Source organism: Netta rufina, assembly GCF_964035555.1.
Source record: "Netta rufina genome assembly, chromosome: 6".
Classification (NCBI taxonomy): Eukaryota; Metazoa; Chordata; class Aves; order Anseriformes; family Anatidae; genus Netta; species Netta rufina.
Window position 1 is genome coordinate 24,183,528 of NC_140129.1, and position 16,940 is coordinate 24,200,467.

The 16,940-nt window shown below is 42.2% G+C and overlaps 1 protein-coding gene across 1 annotated transcript in view; it reads left to right on the plus strand.

Moving 5' to 3' along the window:
• The first annotated feature begins 545 nt into the window (after positions 1 to 545).
• The window catches only part of SNX4 (sorting nexin 4), a 32,984-nt gene continuing 16,589 nt past the window's right edge, over positions 546 to 16,940 (plus strand). The window contains exons 1-6 of the mRNA XM_084289600.1: positions 546 to 647; positions 1,600 to 1,715; positions 10,470 to 10,608; positions 10,685 to 10,834; positions 11,963 to 12,010; positions 15,910 to 15,965. Coding sequence (XP_084145726.1) covers positions 561 to 647; positions 1,600 to 1,715; positions 10,470 to 10,608; positions 10,685 to 10,834; positions 11,963 to 12,010; positions 15,910 to 15,965 — 596 coding nt within the window. The 5' untranslated portion in view covers positions 546 to 560. The remainder of the gene's footprint in view (positions 648 to 1,599; positions 1,716 to 10,469; positions 10,609 to 10,684; positions 10,835 to 11,962; positions 12,011 to 15,909; positions 15,966 to 16,940) is intronic.

Here is a 16,940-nt window from a genome sequence, read left to right on the forward strand (position 1 = left end):
CCAAATGTTAACAAACATCTCATGGGAAAGTTGGCAGCTAGTGAAAGTCTGTAAAGCAAAGTGGCGAGTTGTCTTGCTACAGAGGTCAGCTAGGATGGATGCTGCATGGAAAACCCGTGTGAGTGCATCAGAAACTCCTCGATGACCTGAGCACCAGGAGAGGCAGGCAAGCAGCACCTCCGTGGTACAAACGTAACTGGATGAGGACGAGCGCAGACACGACCACCCAGGGGACAGCTCCAGGCTTGTCCCCGCGGAGGGGAGGCACGAAGCAGCTTCAGGGCGAAGCGGCTGAAGCCTCTCGGTGCCCGGCCGGGCCCTCCACGAGGGGACTTGAGCAGGCGGCCGCGAAGCCGGGGCAGGGAGCCCGAGGCCCCGCCGAGCCCGGCGCTGGAGCCCCGAGCTCCGGCACCCGGGGCGGGCCGGGGCAGCGGCGCCACCTTCCCCCGGTGCCGCCGTGAGCCCGCCCCGGCCGCTCTCTCTAGGACCTGCGATGAGTTTGCCCGCCGGAGCCGGCCTCAGCGCCTGCGCGGAGGGAGGCGGCCGAGCCCCTTATCCCCATGGAGAGCTCCGAGGCCGAGCCGAGCGAGAGCCGCCCGGAGGAGGACGGCGCCGCGCCCGGCAGCGAGCCCCAGCCCCCGGACACGGTGAGGGTGCGGGGGTGGCGGCCTCGGCCCGGCTGCCCCCCGCCGCGGGGCCTCCGGCCTCGGCGCGGCCTAGCCCGGGGGGCCGAGCACCGGCCTTTCCTGAGCGCGCTGCCCGGCCGCCTGCGCCGCCGGCCCGGGGAGGGGGCGCGGGGCTCGGGCGGAGCGGGGAGGCCGGGCCCGGGGGGGAGGTGAGGCCTGGGGGCTGTGCGCTGCTCGCCGCGGGGCTACAGGTGGGAAGAGCCCTGCTCGGCTGCTGCTCCGAGCAGGGGGTGCCAGTTTTCCGTGGTGTTAATTGTAATTATTATTTTTGGCTTCTCGGCCTGCGCCCCCACACCACGGATTGCACAAAGGGATCGGTCTCCTGGCTGGGTTCGCCTAGGGGGTTCCCGGTGCTCTCTGCTTGCCCGGGGGGGCATGCGGTCCGAACCCACTCCTGCCTGGTTGTGTGGGAGATAACCATCGTCCTCGCTGAGATTTAAAGAATAACAGGAAAAAAACAGGGAAATCTCATGCAGGATGTCCTCTCCTCCCTGTGGAAGGGGAGTAGGGGCTGTGTGCATCTCAGGTGTCCGGAGGAGGAATTCACTGGTGGTAGGGAAGTGACTGGGTAGGAAGTACTGAGAACTATTTGCATTAAAAAAAAAAAAAAAAAAAAAAAGTTACTTTGTTACTTGTAGGAAAAATATTTATTCATTCTCTGCCTTCCCGGCTCCTGATGACTGAAGGTGTTCAAAGCTGTTTGTTGACTTAGTTTCATCCCCAAAGCGGGTTTTCTGTGTTTGTTTGCACATGTGGCACAAAACATATGTATAAAACAAAACACTGCCAGAGCCTTTATTCTGTAGAGACCTGCTACTGAATGATAGTGGTGTGAGGAAGGGGAGGTAGGGTTAGTAGCTTTTGCTTTGTGTTGCTAATATTACATGAATCTTTATTTTTCTCCTCTAAAAAGATGGAAGACTGTTTAGCAAAAAAAATGGAAATCACTGTTTCGGAAGCAGAAAAGCGGACTGGGAGAAATGCCATGAACATGCAAGAAACATACACTGCTTACCTCATTGAGACAAGGTGGGTGATGAGAACTTGCTCGCAATTGACCTGGATGTGCCATTCCAAACCCGTTCTCCCTCCTTACCCCATGAAAACATTCAGGTACAGCTGATGAGGGGGTTTAGTTGGTTTATGATTTGTTACGTGATAACAACATGCTCTGGAGGAGTTTTTCCTGCAGAAACCTGGCATCTGGTCTGCAGTTCAGTGCTAACACTGGTTTTGCCTAACTCTGCACTGTAACTCTACATCTGAAGCTAGGTGGAAAAATGTGTGCTCGGAAGGTATTGCTTTAACACAGTGTCAACAACTGGGTTGGATAAATTTATATCTGTATATATAAGGTTGTATATGCAGCTTGCGTGTGAGAGAGGTTGTGCTTTGTGGTCTAAAGTAATGGTTAGACTTGTTTGGGATCACAAGGAAATAAAGAAGTCTCTTGACTTAGGTCATGTGGTCAGAATTTACTGCTCCACTAGTGTTTGAAGTGTATGTGGTGATCAGATCAAGCAGAACTCCTTGTAAATGTTCTAGGGTAAGGGTTAATTATTTCCTTCCTTCATACTAGTTTGAACTTTCACTGGAGAATTTACTGCTTTCAGTCCTCTTCTGTTAGTAAGATTAATAATACCAAGTATGGTTAACACACCCAGTACCCAAATACAACTCACAATTTTAAGTATCGAGTAGTGAACAAAGCTTAAAAATCTTTATTATAGCTCCTTCCCAAACAGTCACAGATGATCCTGCACAACAGGAGTCAGGTTATTCAGCTGAAGCAAGGATTTCAAATTTGCCTTTATTAGGAGTTTTGTATGTGTCTTCTTTACATTAACAGTTTTAACTGTTGGGCCTTGCCTCAGGAATGATGGGCTGTATGGATAATACTCTCTGAAATAAAAAAGTTTGAACTCTTCACAGCCTTAGCAAAATGCAGCCTGAGTTTTCTAGTTGCTAGCTCAAGGGCTTCTCAATTTGTTTAGCTGATGAAGTGTTGTAGCAGCCGTACTGACCATGGTGCAGACCTACGGGGATACACTTACTGTATTTTGCTGAACTTCATACTGTACTTCTGCTTTGGATTTTAGTTGTGTTTTTAGAATACTGTAGCTCTTTGACACTTGTTGAGATGTTTTTAAAATACTTTTACAGTGTATTGATATCAAAGACCAAATCTTCTCACGTAGCTAATGCTATTTTTCCTTTACTGGTATTTGTAAGTGAGAAGGGAAGGAAATTGGAATCACTGGTATCTAACTGTGATATGGAGTATACTCTGGGGGCATCTTTATGCAGCCCTAGAACATGCTGACTGCATCTCCTTTCTCAATCATCCTTACATTACTTTAAACTCTCTCCTGCTGGTCTTTCCCAGTGGTTCCTTCCTAGTGGCAAAACTGTGTTTTGCTGCCCAGATTGCCTTCTTTCATTACGATTTATTTTGTTCTGTGGTCAGCAAATACCAAGACCAATTACATGTTTGTCACAGCGCTATTGAAAATGTGGGTTTGTCACATCTCTAATAAAATAGGTACTCTATTCCTTTTGCTGAGAAGGCAAAATTTCTTGCATAAATATAATTGCTGGCTATTAAATGAGCTTCCTGCTGAGCCTGTAGCTGTAGGTGGGCTTCACAGCAATTTGTCTGTGGGTAATAGGATATTTTGGAGCTGAAGAATAAAACTCAGTTTATAGGAATATAAAAGGACGACCGCTTAATGGTTGTGTTACACTCGTGTGAACTGGGTTTTCGCTGTTACTGCTATCTAGGATTTAACTCTGATTTGAATCGAAGAGTTGTGTGCATCTTGGTGAATGAGGCACAAGATGGGTGCAATTAAAGCCACCATATATTTGTTACAGAACAGGAGCTGACTACTTCAACTTTTAACATGTTAGTTTTGCTAGCTCAGACAAAGCTGTTTTCAGAATATAATTGATGATGTTGCTTCCTTTTTCTTTTTAAAATGAGAAGATTTATTACTACTCTCACATTTTCATGTGATTTGTTGATTTTTTTTTTGTAAGTGATAGTGCACCTCGATGTAGGTTTTTTTTTTTTTTATGAGACAAAACAAACTTCACTGCTGTAGACCACCGGAGTCTCAGCAAATTCCAAGGGTCATGCTTCCTGAAAGCATCTCCTTCAGTCTTGGTTTACACCTTTCTGCATTAGCTTAGTGGATTTTTGTGGTGAGCTATTTCCGTTCAATTAGTCTTGAAGTCAGTTTGTTTCCCAGCTTCCGTTAAACTATACAGTTATTTAAAAATAACTCAGCTCTTACATTCTCCCTGTGAGAACAGATGAACACTTCCACCTCTTTGTGTGAAATGGCATTAAGGGAAATACAAATTCTTATAATTAAGATGTGTAACTAAATATTCCTTCTTGCAATGCAGGTGCTCAGTGTATCATTCCCTTCCTATAAGGGAAAATGCAAATATCCAGGCCCTCTAAATTCACAATTGTTTGCTTATTAGAAATTTAGGCATCTGTGTCTCATACCAGAATCTTCAAGCTGCAAGAACTGAGATGGTATGAAACTGAGCATTTGTCTCCCTGGCTTGTACATTCTTGTTTTTTTGTGACGGGGCTGAAAATTAACCAGGATATAAAGGACCTCTAAATGCTCTGTGTTGATAAACTGCAATTTGTTTTATTTAATTATGGTCCACACAGGGATGCCTTTCTTTCCCCATACTCTATAAACAGCTTCTCCTGTAGTAGTAGGGCACTTCATCAAGCTAACTCTGCTTCTGTCCTTGCTGGCTTTCAGATCTCTAGCCTTGTCCTTGGGGTGAAGATAGTGAATGTAATTATTTTTTCCTTTGTGTGTGTGGCTTTAGGAAAGAGTAACACAACTTTGTGCAGCTTGGTAGTTGACTACATGAAGACTACTCTGAGAGAAATGGGCTTGGAAACCAGTAGCCAGCTAGGTCAGAGTTCAGTGGCACTGATGTAGCACCATGGGACTTCAAGAATTTATCCCTTGCTATGCTTTCTTGGAGTTCCTTTCCCAAAGTCTCCTGTTGCATGTTGCCCAGCATGTGTTTCCTGGGGGTAGCACAGAACAAATGCCCAAAGGGGCATGCTGTCTTCTAGTATAACTGCAAAAATGCAGTTTTCTGCTCATTGAGAGCCGGGAATATTGTTTGCTCCATCCAAAGGAAGTGTTAGGAAAAAAAAAAAAACAAAACAGGAAAGAAGTCTGAATTCAGTATGAGGCTTAAACAGGGAAGAGTCAGGAAGCTGAAAAAAGATGGAAGAGTTAAAACTCAGTTTACTGCTGGTTTTTACTCAATTGATGTTATGAATCATTAGCCTGCCTAGAAGATGTGTGTTTTAATTAAAAACAGCACTCTTTAGCTGATGATATTCATGATGAGGTAACTTGTTTTATGGTCACCTTCTGACAGGAGAACTGCCTCTTTGCCTTACAGCTTGCCAGGTACCTTTGGGTGACTCACAAAGTACAGAGTCGATCTGTAACGATCCTTTTTCTGTTTGTTGAGAGGCCGAAATGCATAGACCGTTTTTAGATATCGAATGGAAAAGGCGTCCTTGGATGGTATTCGTCTTCACAGAGCGTGAACGTTGTCCACTGCAGGGGAGTGGAAGTAGCTGGAAGGTCAAAGGCTGAAAGCTCAGGTGCTGCCTCCCCAGCCGAAGCGGTGATTGGCTTTAAAGGGAAATAAACTAATGTATTTCCTTCTCTTCTGATTTAATATTTTGCAGCCATTCCTCCTTTTATTGCATTAGGAATTGTTTAATGGCTCATTTAAGATAATTAGTTTTAAATGGCGAATGGGAAGAGGTTAATTAGATGGACTGAAGTTTTCACATTGGCACGTCAAATTAAGGCAAATGAACGCGGCTTTTGGAGTAATGTAATTTTCTAATCGCTTACGATAACATCAGTTATGAATGTAAAAGCTGGAGGTTTCAATTTTGTCTTTTAATTTTTTTTTTTCAGGCAGGTTGGTTCATTCAATGAATAACGTGCATTGTTAAAACTGTACTTAGAGGGGAAACATATGGTTTTCCTGCCTGAAGACTGTACAAGTATTATATTGTGTTTTTAAAACCAAAACAAATTGAGAAGTTTGACTGAACGTCAACAAGTGATTATAATCTTAATTGAAACTGGTCTGCAGTACTTGTATTTAATGGTAGAGTTCATAATGTGGTCTAAAAAATTAGATGGTAATGAAGGTATTAAGTGTAACGAGTACTTTTGTGGATTTCCACTTCCTTTCTGGAGCGGTGTTCCTGGGGAGAAACACTCTTGTAATTGGTGATATTTTATGGTCTCATAATGTAGCCAGGTGGGGACATTTTTTGGTGCAATTAAAAAAAAAAAAAAAGGGATTTCTCTCATTGTGCTTGCCTGTCCCAAATCCATCCTTGCAGTTTCAAACTCCTTTTTTTATTTAAACCTTGTTTAAAAGGCCGTTGTGTGGATGTAGGCTTATAATTGAGGGCTGTCCAGTACTTTCCTGCCGCAGCTTTCCAAAGAACTGCTGCTCCTGTCCTTTACTCAGCTGTGCAGTCTTGTGCAAAATCTGGTTGCTTTTACTTTGTCAAAGCTTGGGTGGAAGGGGGATTTTGAGCTAGTATTAATAACTTTAAAATGCATCTTAAACGTATTCAGATGGGTGAATTGGAGAAGCATAGCTGCTTTTTTTGGATGTTGCACAGCTGTCCTGTTGTCTTCCCACTGCAGCTGCTACCAGGGAAGTTTCACTGCCTCTTGGAGAACAACTGGGGTGGGTGCTGCCAGGGCAGAGGCATCAGCAATCCCCATCGTGCAGAGAAGGCAGAGTGTAGTACATGCGTGGAAGACTCTTGCTGAGGTGTACTTTTTACTGAGGTGTTGCTTTTTGCAATGGGAATTCGGGCAAAGAAGTACTGCAAAAGAACTGCAAAAAAAGAGCAAACTACCCAGGCAAGTTTGGCTTGCAAGGTTCTCTAGTAGTCATCTAAACTGCAATTTAATCTATTTCTTCAATGAGGTTTGTGTGCACCTAATAAGAGCTGTAAAGCTTGACTAACTTCAGTTTAGGGTAGCCTAGCCTCCTGTACACAGATCCATTTCCTCAAAACAAACTGGGGCCGGGCCTTCAACTGACCAGACTTCAGTGTGGACAGGGAAGATGTGGTGAGCAGCGTAATCTGTGTGGCATCATCAGTCTGCTTCCTTCCTGCTTGAGTTCTCAAGGCCTCTCTTGAACAAAAAACTAAAGTATCAGGGTCCCCATGTCACTGCTGTGGTGGTACGAGTTGGCTGTGCCTTAGGGCTAGGTATCTACAGAGCTGTGGTCTTTCCCTGCTGAAGCCCTGCACTTCTAGACAGCTTTTCAGAAAAAAATTAATTCCTATTTAATCTCTTGATTCTTTTTTCTTTTGGTGGGTAGGCTGAGATGTTACTACTGATTACTGTGTTATTTTTTTTTCCCTTTTTAGATAACAAATGTGTTGTTAATTCTGACAGGTAGAAAGCTGGTGTAGCAGGCTGCTTGAAAAAGCAAAAAACACGCTTAAGACTCCAAATGGTTTGTCTCTGTGGCTTCTAGTGTATAGTTAACTCTGCAAAGCAGCCATGAAGCATTAAGGGCATAATTTACACCGGAGCATTCTCCTGTCAGAAGGCTGCTCTCTCTTGCAGTGACAGCTTACTGATGGTGTGTTGACCTCAGCCATTGCAAGTGATAAATGAAGTGCTACGCTATTAAAATATGCGATGATCCTATTGATGTGTTTGCCTTCCTTCAGTATTTGTAGGAATGGATGGGAACCTGGAATATAAGTGCGTTCTCTTCTGACCTGCAGTCTGTGTTACAGATGTAGAGGACGCGCTCTTTATCAAGTAGACCCAAGTGTATGAAGGAACTTTAAATTTTATAAATAGATTCTTCTTGATTTCATTTCTCTTTCTTCTGTTTGTAGCAGAGTGCTTTTTTTAGTTCTTTTCCTAGACTTGTGGTGCTAGAATTAATGACAACAAATGATGATAGGACTCTTAAGTGCAGGAATTGAGAGTTTTAAGGAAAACATGGGTCAAATTCTTCATGATAAAGCTGACTTGGCAAAGATGGCTGTGGGGAGGAATGGCAAGCCTGAGCTGGGTATGTGAGGGCAGATCAGCTACGGAAAACAAGTAACTTATTTATGTTATTATATTGGCATGAGAGTGCTATATTGAGACCGCTTCCAAATGCATGCTACCAGAATTCTGGATAGGTCTTTTCTAACATCTTGTGAAGCTGTACTTCTAAAGAAGAGCACTTGAAAATGGTGTTGGAATGTCTGGACCAGAAACTTCAGGCAAGTCTCTGCTGGACACTGCTGCCCTAGCAGTAGGATGTGTCTGCAACGTGGATGAACCCTTCTGCAACATGGCTGCGTTCTCAGGGCTGGCCTGGCCTGTGTTTTTATTCTCTTCCTATTCCTGTTTGCTTGTGCAGTATGTTCTCAGGCAGGGTCTATGTAATCCAGTGGTGTATTGATGGTGGCAGTCTTGCTTAAGTGTCAGCAATAACCCATACAGAAGTGGTGCTCTTGAAGCCTCTGTTGTAAGTCCGTGCAACTGAGTCACAGCTGTTGAAGTTGGAGATCTGAAGGTTCCCTAATTCTGAAGTACTTCAGTGTGAGTGTCTCCAATGGTCAAATTATTTACCAAATCCTGCTGGGAGTTTCTCTTCTAGGAAAGGCAGGTTTGCATCTTCAGCTTTCAGCCAAGCAACTAATCTACTGGGGCCTGATAGCTTAATTCCTTATTTGCATAAATTAACCTCTGGCCCAGCACTAGTACAATCAGCAAATAGGTGCTTTTCAAGAATTGGATAACTGAAATGTTTGAATAATGCAATGTTTGTGTAGCGAGGAATGCCGTGCAGCCTGTCAGCCCAGTGCTGAGCTAAACGTATTCTCCCCAAAATATCATGGTTGTAGTAACGACTTTGAGTCAAAATACTCAGTAATAAGGAAATTCTTCCTACAAACATACAGTAGGCTGTTTGCAGTGTGACTTAGTGGCTGTCAGCGGTGTGCTGGCCTTTTTTCCTAAGTCAGTCTGAAACAGTTTAAATCTGCAGCAGTTTAGGTTGAATTGTTTTTATGAGTATAGCCTTGTTCTTTATTCTTTCTCCCAGTGAATTTTCTTCCTACAGCTTCAGTTACCTTACTCATGATCCTACTCATTTTTAAAAACTCCTATTGTGTAATTCTGTATTATATTACTTCAATCTCAAAGCGGAACCATAATTTATTTTTCAAAGCAAGAGGATATAGAAGTGCTGTTCCTCTCTAGTAAGAGTTCAGAAGGATGACAAAGACTACCTCTATTTTTTTAGGTGTATCAAATACATGGGGCTGCTCTGGGGCAGGGTTGTTTGTTTTTCAGTAAGGTCAGTAGAAAACCAACCTTGTAGATTTAAGAATAGCTTTAAGATACCAAATGATACGTGATCTCTTTAGATATCTTTAAAACTTTAGTCCATGAAGTTCTTAAGAATTCAAGAGCTACGTAGTGTGAAAGAAGCTGTGGCCACAAATGCAAATACAGGAAATCCAATTTAAATGAGAACTTTACTCTGCAGGTCTTCATAGCAAAGAAGTCCATGGGGAATGGGTTGCCCAGAATGGTCGCAGAGTCTCTGCACTTGAAGATATTCAAAACCCAAATGGAAATGGCTTTGAGCAACCTGCTTTGAGAGGGAGTTAGACTACAGACCTGCAGATTCCCTTTCAACTTCAATTACTCTGTGATAAGCTCATAACACAGTTAATATTATTCCATACAGGGTTTTACCAGGGCTTCGTACGTTAAGGAGTCACTTAGTGTAAGAGCTAAGGTAGGCATAGGCATTGCTGGTTTCTGTGAAGTGCCATGTCTGAAGGCTCTCTGTCTATTCTGGCATATGCTAACTGCCAAGAGGTGATCCATCTGATGCTTATTTTAGGATATTGCAAAGATTTTTGGTTGCTTTAACTGTCTTGTATGAAGAATTATTTTTTTCAGGTTTTTAGTTACTCTTCAGTCCTATAAGATTCCACGATTTCTTCTTTTATAGTAACACACAATTCTTTAATCCCTTGCTGGATGATGTTGGCTTTGTGTTCAACGAAATGTTCAGATGCATCAATTTTGTACCCACATACTGTATCTTGAGCTAGGTTATTAGACTACGCATCCTTCCTTAATCCTTACATGTGAAAAGAACAAAAGATTGGAAGTGCTTTGAAATTTGCTCCTTTTTCTTGAAAACAAACAAGCCAACAAAACTTTAAAATTTCATGCTATTTCTCTTTTGAATTATTCTGGCTGTTACAGATGATCTAACTTCTGTCTTATGTGGAGACTCTCCCAATGAATAGTAAATTTCTTCTTGCAATGCACTGTATCCTTCAGCGATTCATGAAGTCATGCTGGCTCGGAGCCTAACGCTGTTCCAAGACAAATATATCTAATTCTATAGTGCTGTGAACTAAGCCACTTGTATAACTGGACTGTGACCTACCTGTTTGTGGTGTGATGAAAATGCATTGACTTTTCCTGTGCTCCTGGCATGTGCAGATGTTTTGAGTGCTATCAGGAAGATATCAACATGATTTGTCTTTTAAATTGAGTTTGTAGACACAAAATTAAGATTAGATTATGAGCAAGTTATGTGGTAATCGTCACTGTGAAACTATTTTTAGGTTCATTGCTGATGGTGTGAGGAAGAAGGCGGTAGCTTACTAATGTTCAAACATGCTGTTTTATTTTTCAGGGCTGTTGAGTCCCAGAATGAGGGACAGTGCTCCCCAGTGGACTCCCTGTGGCGACGTTACAGTGAATTTGAGTTGCTGAGGAATTATTTGTTAGTTACCTATCCACATATTGTTGTTCCACCTTTGCCAGAGAAAAGGGTAAGGAAGCTGTGGCTGCAGCCTGCTCTGTATTGTTTCTTATTTATTTGCCATTAACACTCTTCTTTTCAAATAGGCTGACTTTGTTTGGCACAAACTCTCAGCAGATAATATGGATCCAGATTTTGTGGAAAGAAGAAGAATCGGTTTGGAAAACTTTTTGTTACGTGTGGCTTCTCATCCTGTTCTTTGCCAAGACAAAATCTTTTACTTGTTCTTAACACAGGTACAGGAAAATGATGTACTTTCTAAATATATATTTATAGTGATCATTTATTTAAGATAATGCCCTTTTCCTCTTCCCTCCCACTGTCCTGTGGCTTGTTCTGTGTCTAGGAGAAAGATAGACAACATTAGTACACTTGTTTTAGCCAGATGACCCTGATTAGTACAGATGCTTTTAGCCAGATGACCCTTTTCCACCGTAATAGCCTGTTGCAGTTGTACAGTTGGCCTTCTAATGTACCTTATGGCTTTATTCTAGTCCAATTTTAAGGCTTCTAAGAGAGAATTTTCACCTCTTTCGAACAGCATATTGAGAAGCTAATGTGTTGGCTAAGAACTACTCCAGGTTTAGTCCTAGGAAAGCTAGCTTGTTATACTGCTGGCTGCAGAGGGTGTACTGGCGACTGATTTGCCTTTTGGTTGTGTGTGGTTTCTTTCACATTGCGTTTTAAATTGTGATTCTCTCCTATGTTATCCCAAATGTTGTGATCTGATTGTTAGCCAAAGCATTGCATTCCTGCGGTTTTCAACTTTGGGCATTTTTTGTCTGTGCTCTGATCAGAGATTTCCAAATAGTGGGCTGAACAGAGATGTTTGCAGTAGCACAATAGAGTATGCAGATGAAGTAGTATGGGTAGCAGTATGGAAGCAGTGGAGAAACAGCTACTACACATGAGCAAGATGACTGCGTGCACAGTAAACAGGTGACTTCAGTCACTGCCCGCACGTTTTCTCTGTGCTCTGTCTTAAGCTGCAAAGGTCCTTGGTGCAGCTGATAGTCTGCCGGCAGATATCTACCCTTCTTTCTAAAGAGTTGAATTTTAAGTCTCTTAGACAAAGCTGGGTAGGCTTCTCCCTCACCCCCAGTTGATAGAACGTGGTACTGGAACACCCTTACGTGATGAAAAGAGAAGTTTTGGTGGGAGGTTAGTGTGTAGGCAAAACATAAGGACATGTTAACCTGGGTTCTTGAATTGAGATGGGGAGGGTGCCTGAGGCAGGCCCCAAGCCCACTGGGAGACTCTTCTTTCAGGTCTGATATGGGCTTGGTATAGGGAGTCGGGAAAGCTGTGGCACTCCTAAGTCACTTTAACAGTACCTTCTTTTCTTGTGTGTTATTTCCTTTTAGGAAGGCGGATGGAAGGAAATGGTGAATGAGACTGGATTTCAGTTAAAGGTAATTACTGTAGACATTTCTTTTGTGATTTGTGACACACAAATACTTCAGCAAACATTGTAGGCTATCTACAAAAGGCTATTTGCTGTTAGAATTAGTTAAAGGCATTGCTTTAAGTATATTTATAACTACAAAAAGTGGTGTTCTTGGCATGTAGTAGGTTAAGGCTAAAATTGTCAAGTTCTGTAGGAAGTTTGTTAAAACGTGCCTGTGTTTGATGCCCAGCCTTATAATTCTGCTAGTAACGTGAATTATGCTACTCAGAAGCTTTAAAACTAAGGACTGTGAGATCGTAGCAGTGTTTTTGTATGTTGTCAACTTAGCTTAGTATCAGTTTAAATGTTGGTGTCAGATTTTAGCTGGTAAGAGATACAAGTTGTCTTTGCTTAAAAAAAAAAAAAAAAAAAAAAAAGCAAGAGGAGTGTGAATTTTAAGTTTCTGTTAAGGACTAAGATGGAATGGATGTGGTGCCCCTTAACTGTTTAAGAGGAGCACATCTTGAAGTAGTACTATCCACGTTGACATCAGTGAGTTCCTGACTTGGTAATCTGGTGGAGGACTAGAGGAATAAATGATCAAAGATCTCCTGGCTGGACAGGATACGAATCAGTGAGAAGCTAGCAGATTGCAGGGCTGTGCATGGAAATGTTACTGTATGGGTACAAATACTAAGCTTTTGTTTCGCTGTAACGTGATCAGCTCTTAGGAAATCACAACTGGGAACTAGTTGGAGAAAGCCCATTTTTTTCTGAATAGTGAGAACTGAAGAAAATCACTGGTGCTTATCCTCGGTGTCCAAACAACTTTGTTACTGACACATAATGTTGATAACTTCACTTGACAGTAACTCCCTCCTGTCATGGCAGAGCTTGCATTTTGCTAGTCTTTGTAATGCAACAATGTCAAGCTATTTTGCTAGTCCACATGCTTTTATTTCAGCTGTACTCAAACTTCAGAAAGTTTGGATTGGCAGTGTGTGTTCAGGAGCCCATGTGGTGGAAAAGAAAACTCGTAGAGGAGTGCTGAGAATATTTGAGTACCAGAAACCATATTGCAGATCTAACAAAAGATGAGTGGTCTCATTTTCCTGTTGGATTGGATTGTGGATATAGTTTTCTTTTTCCAGTTCTTGTTTCCTTAAAGAAAAGTAAATTTGCAAAATTCTGGGGAGAATCTTCTTTCCTTTTTTCAATGTTTAAAGTGTAAACCCCTCAGATTGCCTGGTTATTTAGCATTACACTGGAGGACAGAAATCTACAAATGATTCACTGCATGTCTAGGACTAGAGTCAGACCACTGGCTTAAGCGCTGCTGCTGTCTCTGCTGCTGCTGAATTAAAGCAGGATGTGTGCTTGGTCCCAAAAGGTTTGAACCAGGCTAACTTGACTTTAAATTAGGCATTAATGCAGTGTCGCTGGGCATGTTACAGTTGAATGTCAGTGTTGGAGGCTTTGTTTACTCTGCTAGCCATATCATTAAATCATGCCTTTCCTCCCTTCCCCCCACACCGAATTTTGTTCTTTAGGAGATTTGTCACTTGGACCCTTCCTGTAGGGATGAAGAAATAGTGGCAACTATTCTTCCCTCCCTCTTTAGTTTACTTAAACGATTATGGCATCACAGTAGGAATTAACTGTCTGAAACCTCCTTGCTTGTACTTCATTTGGTGGGGTATTACCTCTAAAATGCTTGTTCATATTGATCTTAAATCAAGTTTAAGACTGGACAGATGTTTTTCTAACTGCATAACTGCGTGGTGCGAATGCTCCAAAGTGGTGTGTGGGAGTTACCGTGCTGTTAATGGCAAGAAGGAAATAGTCCAGCATAGTGTTGTGCACCGGCAAGGTCTTGGTTCCTGCCTGACAGTGCTTTTATACTTGCTGAACTCTTCCTTCAGAGCATTGCATGTCTGTAACAGAAGGCAGCAACCTGCCCTGTAATTGTAATGTAGGTAGTGATTCTCTTCAGGTATAAGTCTGTTGAATGTGTACTCTGTCCTTACAAATATGAATGGCTTTGGTGCCTGCCATTTGAACATAAATACAGTATTTTGTGAAAGCTACCTACAGGAAGGGGCTCTGATTAATGACAGCATAACGAGGTAGTGTTTGTACTGCAAGAGATCGTGTAAAGAGGACATATAGGCACATCTGCACTGTCTGAAATCTAGCTGGCATGTATATTGTCTTGTGGGAGCAGAGCAGTGAAGGCATAAGGCTGTACAGGCATGTAGAGCACTCTGAGTAAACACAAAGCCTGGGCTGGGAGCTGGAGATACTGCAGGGCTTTGTGTGCCTTGTGCTGTCTTCGTTGTGCTTCTCAGCCCTGCCTTTCTCTTCACTTTGTGAGGTATTTTTAGAGGAGTGCTGCATTCAGCAGTGATAACGAGCCTGTTTTCTTCCAATATCTCTCAGTCTTACAGATTTCATTTATTTGCCGTTCAGTTCGTGGATTTTTTTTTATTTTCTGATTGCTTGCTGGGAGAAGCAATCTGCCATCCTGATACAGGACTGTTGTGGTGTAGAAGACTTCCGTCAGTAGCTGTCAGCCCAGTTGCTTTTCCCTCAGCTTAGATGCTGTCCTAAGTGCCCTCTGAATAAGGAGGTGGTTCCAGGTGGAAAGAACTTGCAGTGATACTCAAATACAGGTATTTTCTGCTCAGGCTCCATGCAGCGGGAGGTGGAACAGTCTCAAGCAGTGCTTGCCTCCTCAGGAGAAGTTGCTGAGAGAGCCCTAAAGGAAGGACTTCCCCTGGTTTGAGAGGACGCTGTGTTCTGTATGCTGTAAAATTCACAACAGCTCTCCAAGTTCTGAGTTGGCTAAACCAGTGCACAAAATATTCCCATGCCATATACTGGCACTAACAAGTACTGTTGGAGTAACTCACTGCTAGCAGTTGTGACACAGTGCACTATAGGAGATCTTGAACACCTCATAAGGTATATTCTTTTTGTTCTTGCACTGGAAGGAGGGTTGTTTTGATCAAAAGTAAACTTCAGCCATTTTACATGCGCTGTGGCTTTTATGTGGTATAACCGAGCCTTGGTGAAGCTGTATGTGAAGTGCCAGAAACGTTGTAATGTGGGACTTCAGTGGATGAGGCTGAGATGTCTCATCTGGATTTATATATATTTTTAAGAGGAAATAACCATTGCACACTTATTAATGCTCAATTAAACTTAAAAAGCCAACAACCAACCAACCAAAAAACCCCACCTTCTTAGAGATATTTCCTACTGCTGTTGCAGTCGCTAGTAAAATGACATCTCAAAAAGTAGCCAATTAACATTATAATTAGGTATGTACTTTCTTCTGTAGATACCTATATATATATTATAGAAAAGAACATTGAAATTAAAATAGTTCAGTACTGATATACAAATCACATATTTTCTCTAAAGCGACTCATAAAATAAGAGAACACCATATATAAGGTTTTGATTTCACCGGGGAACTGTTCCTAGTAATAAAGAACATACAGAGGTCACTCTACCACTGGTTTTATTTGGTTTGAAAAATATAAAATAGTTTGTCCATATGGTCTTATGTTACCTAATTGCTTCATCTAAGAAGAATGTAAGGTTGTGTATCTTAACTCCATGATTTGTATAGCATTTTTAAGAAGGGACTGTTTTTGTGGGATTTAGGATTATACCTGCTTAGTATTAGTGGATACTGTTTACATCCTAATTCGCAAAAATATATTAGTTTTCTACTTTTTATTAAAAAAAAAATCTGACATGCAGGGCAGCTAGTGTCAACTTGTTCAATGTCTGAAGATTAAAATATGCCAGGAAGGCAGGACTTTTTTCTAATGGTGCTGCCAGAAGGCTGAGATTTTTGTCACTGGAATTTAATTGCATTAAATTAACAAAGCTTTTTTTTTCCCCTTTTTTCAGGCAGATTCCAGATTAAAAGCTCTTAATGCAACATTCAGAGTGAAAAACCCAGACAAGTAAGATTCCACATCCTTCCTCCCTCCCTTTCCCCTTTTCAGTTACAACTGTAACTTCAAATGACAGAATATTCTATCTCCTTAGAATAAATTCAGAAAAGAAAAATGATCTTTCTGCATTTTAATTCTTAACAGAAGCCCAATAAGGAGGCAGTGTGAAAAGACTTGATAAATCCTATTTCTAGAAGCAGGAAGCTTTCAGAAAAATGCCATTACTTCATGTAAAATGAGTCTTTCCTTTTAGCTAGAATAAAAGGAAGGGTTAAAAAAGACCCAGAAAAATAACCTCTTAATATTTGTTTGCAATGAAACCTTTCCAAACATGAACAGAGTACAGATTGATAGTAGGTCTTTCCAAAAGTGTACAATAGTGTACAATTCTGGATGCACGCACGCTGGTGTTGTAGTTCATAGCTGTCTTCAAGCTGCCAAATTTCACAGATGCTCTTGGAAGTCTTGAGGTCAGTTGGGCTCTGCTGCAGCTTAGGAAGCTCAGAGACAGGCGCTAGAGGTATCTGCTGGATCAAAACCTGGAAGTACAAGGGGAGGATCATCCAACCCTAGGTGATGTGAGGAGTGTAAAACGTGAGTTTCTATGCCTGCAGGTGTTGGAAACATCAGGATGCAGCAATAGGATCAGGAGATCTTGCTGTTAGCCCTCTATATACATTAGGCATGCATGCAGCGCCCTTTTGGGTTCATCTGCTGTCCAGTAGTGGCAGTAGGACATGCTGTTTAGGGAGAGGATGTGCCTGACTGCTCTCTGCTGTTCTGTTCCCTTTGTACTTCCCCAGTGCCCGTGGGTGTCATATGAGGGATGTCAGAGGGCACACACCTAGATGTCAGTTAGTAGACTTGTCTGTGAACCGGTCCAGTCCCTCTCTTTTGGAATTTGTTGATAGTGTTTGTTTCTGCAGCCTTCTGTGGCAGCAAGGAAGCTTTTAGCAAGCATTTAATATGTATGAATGCTCATGA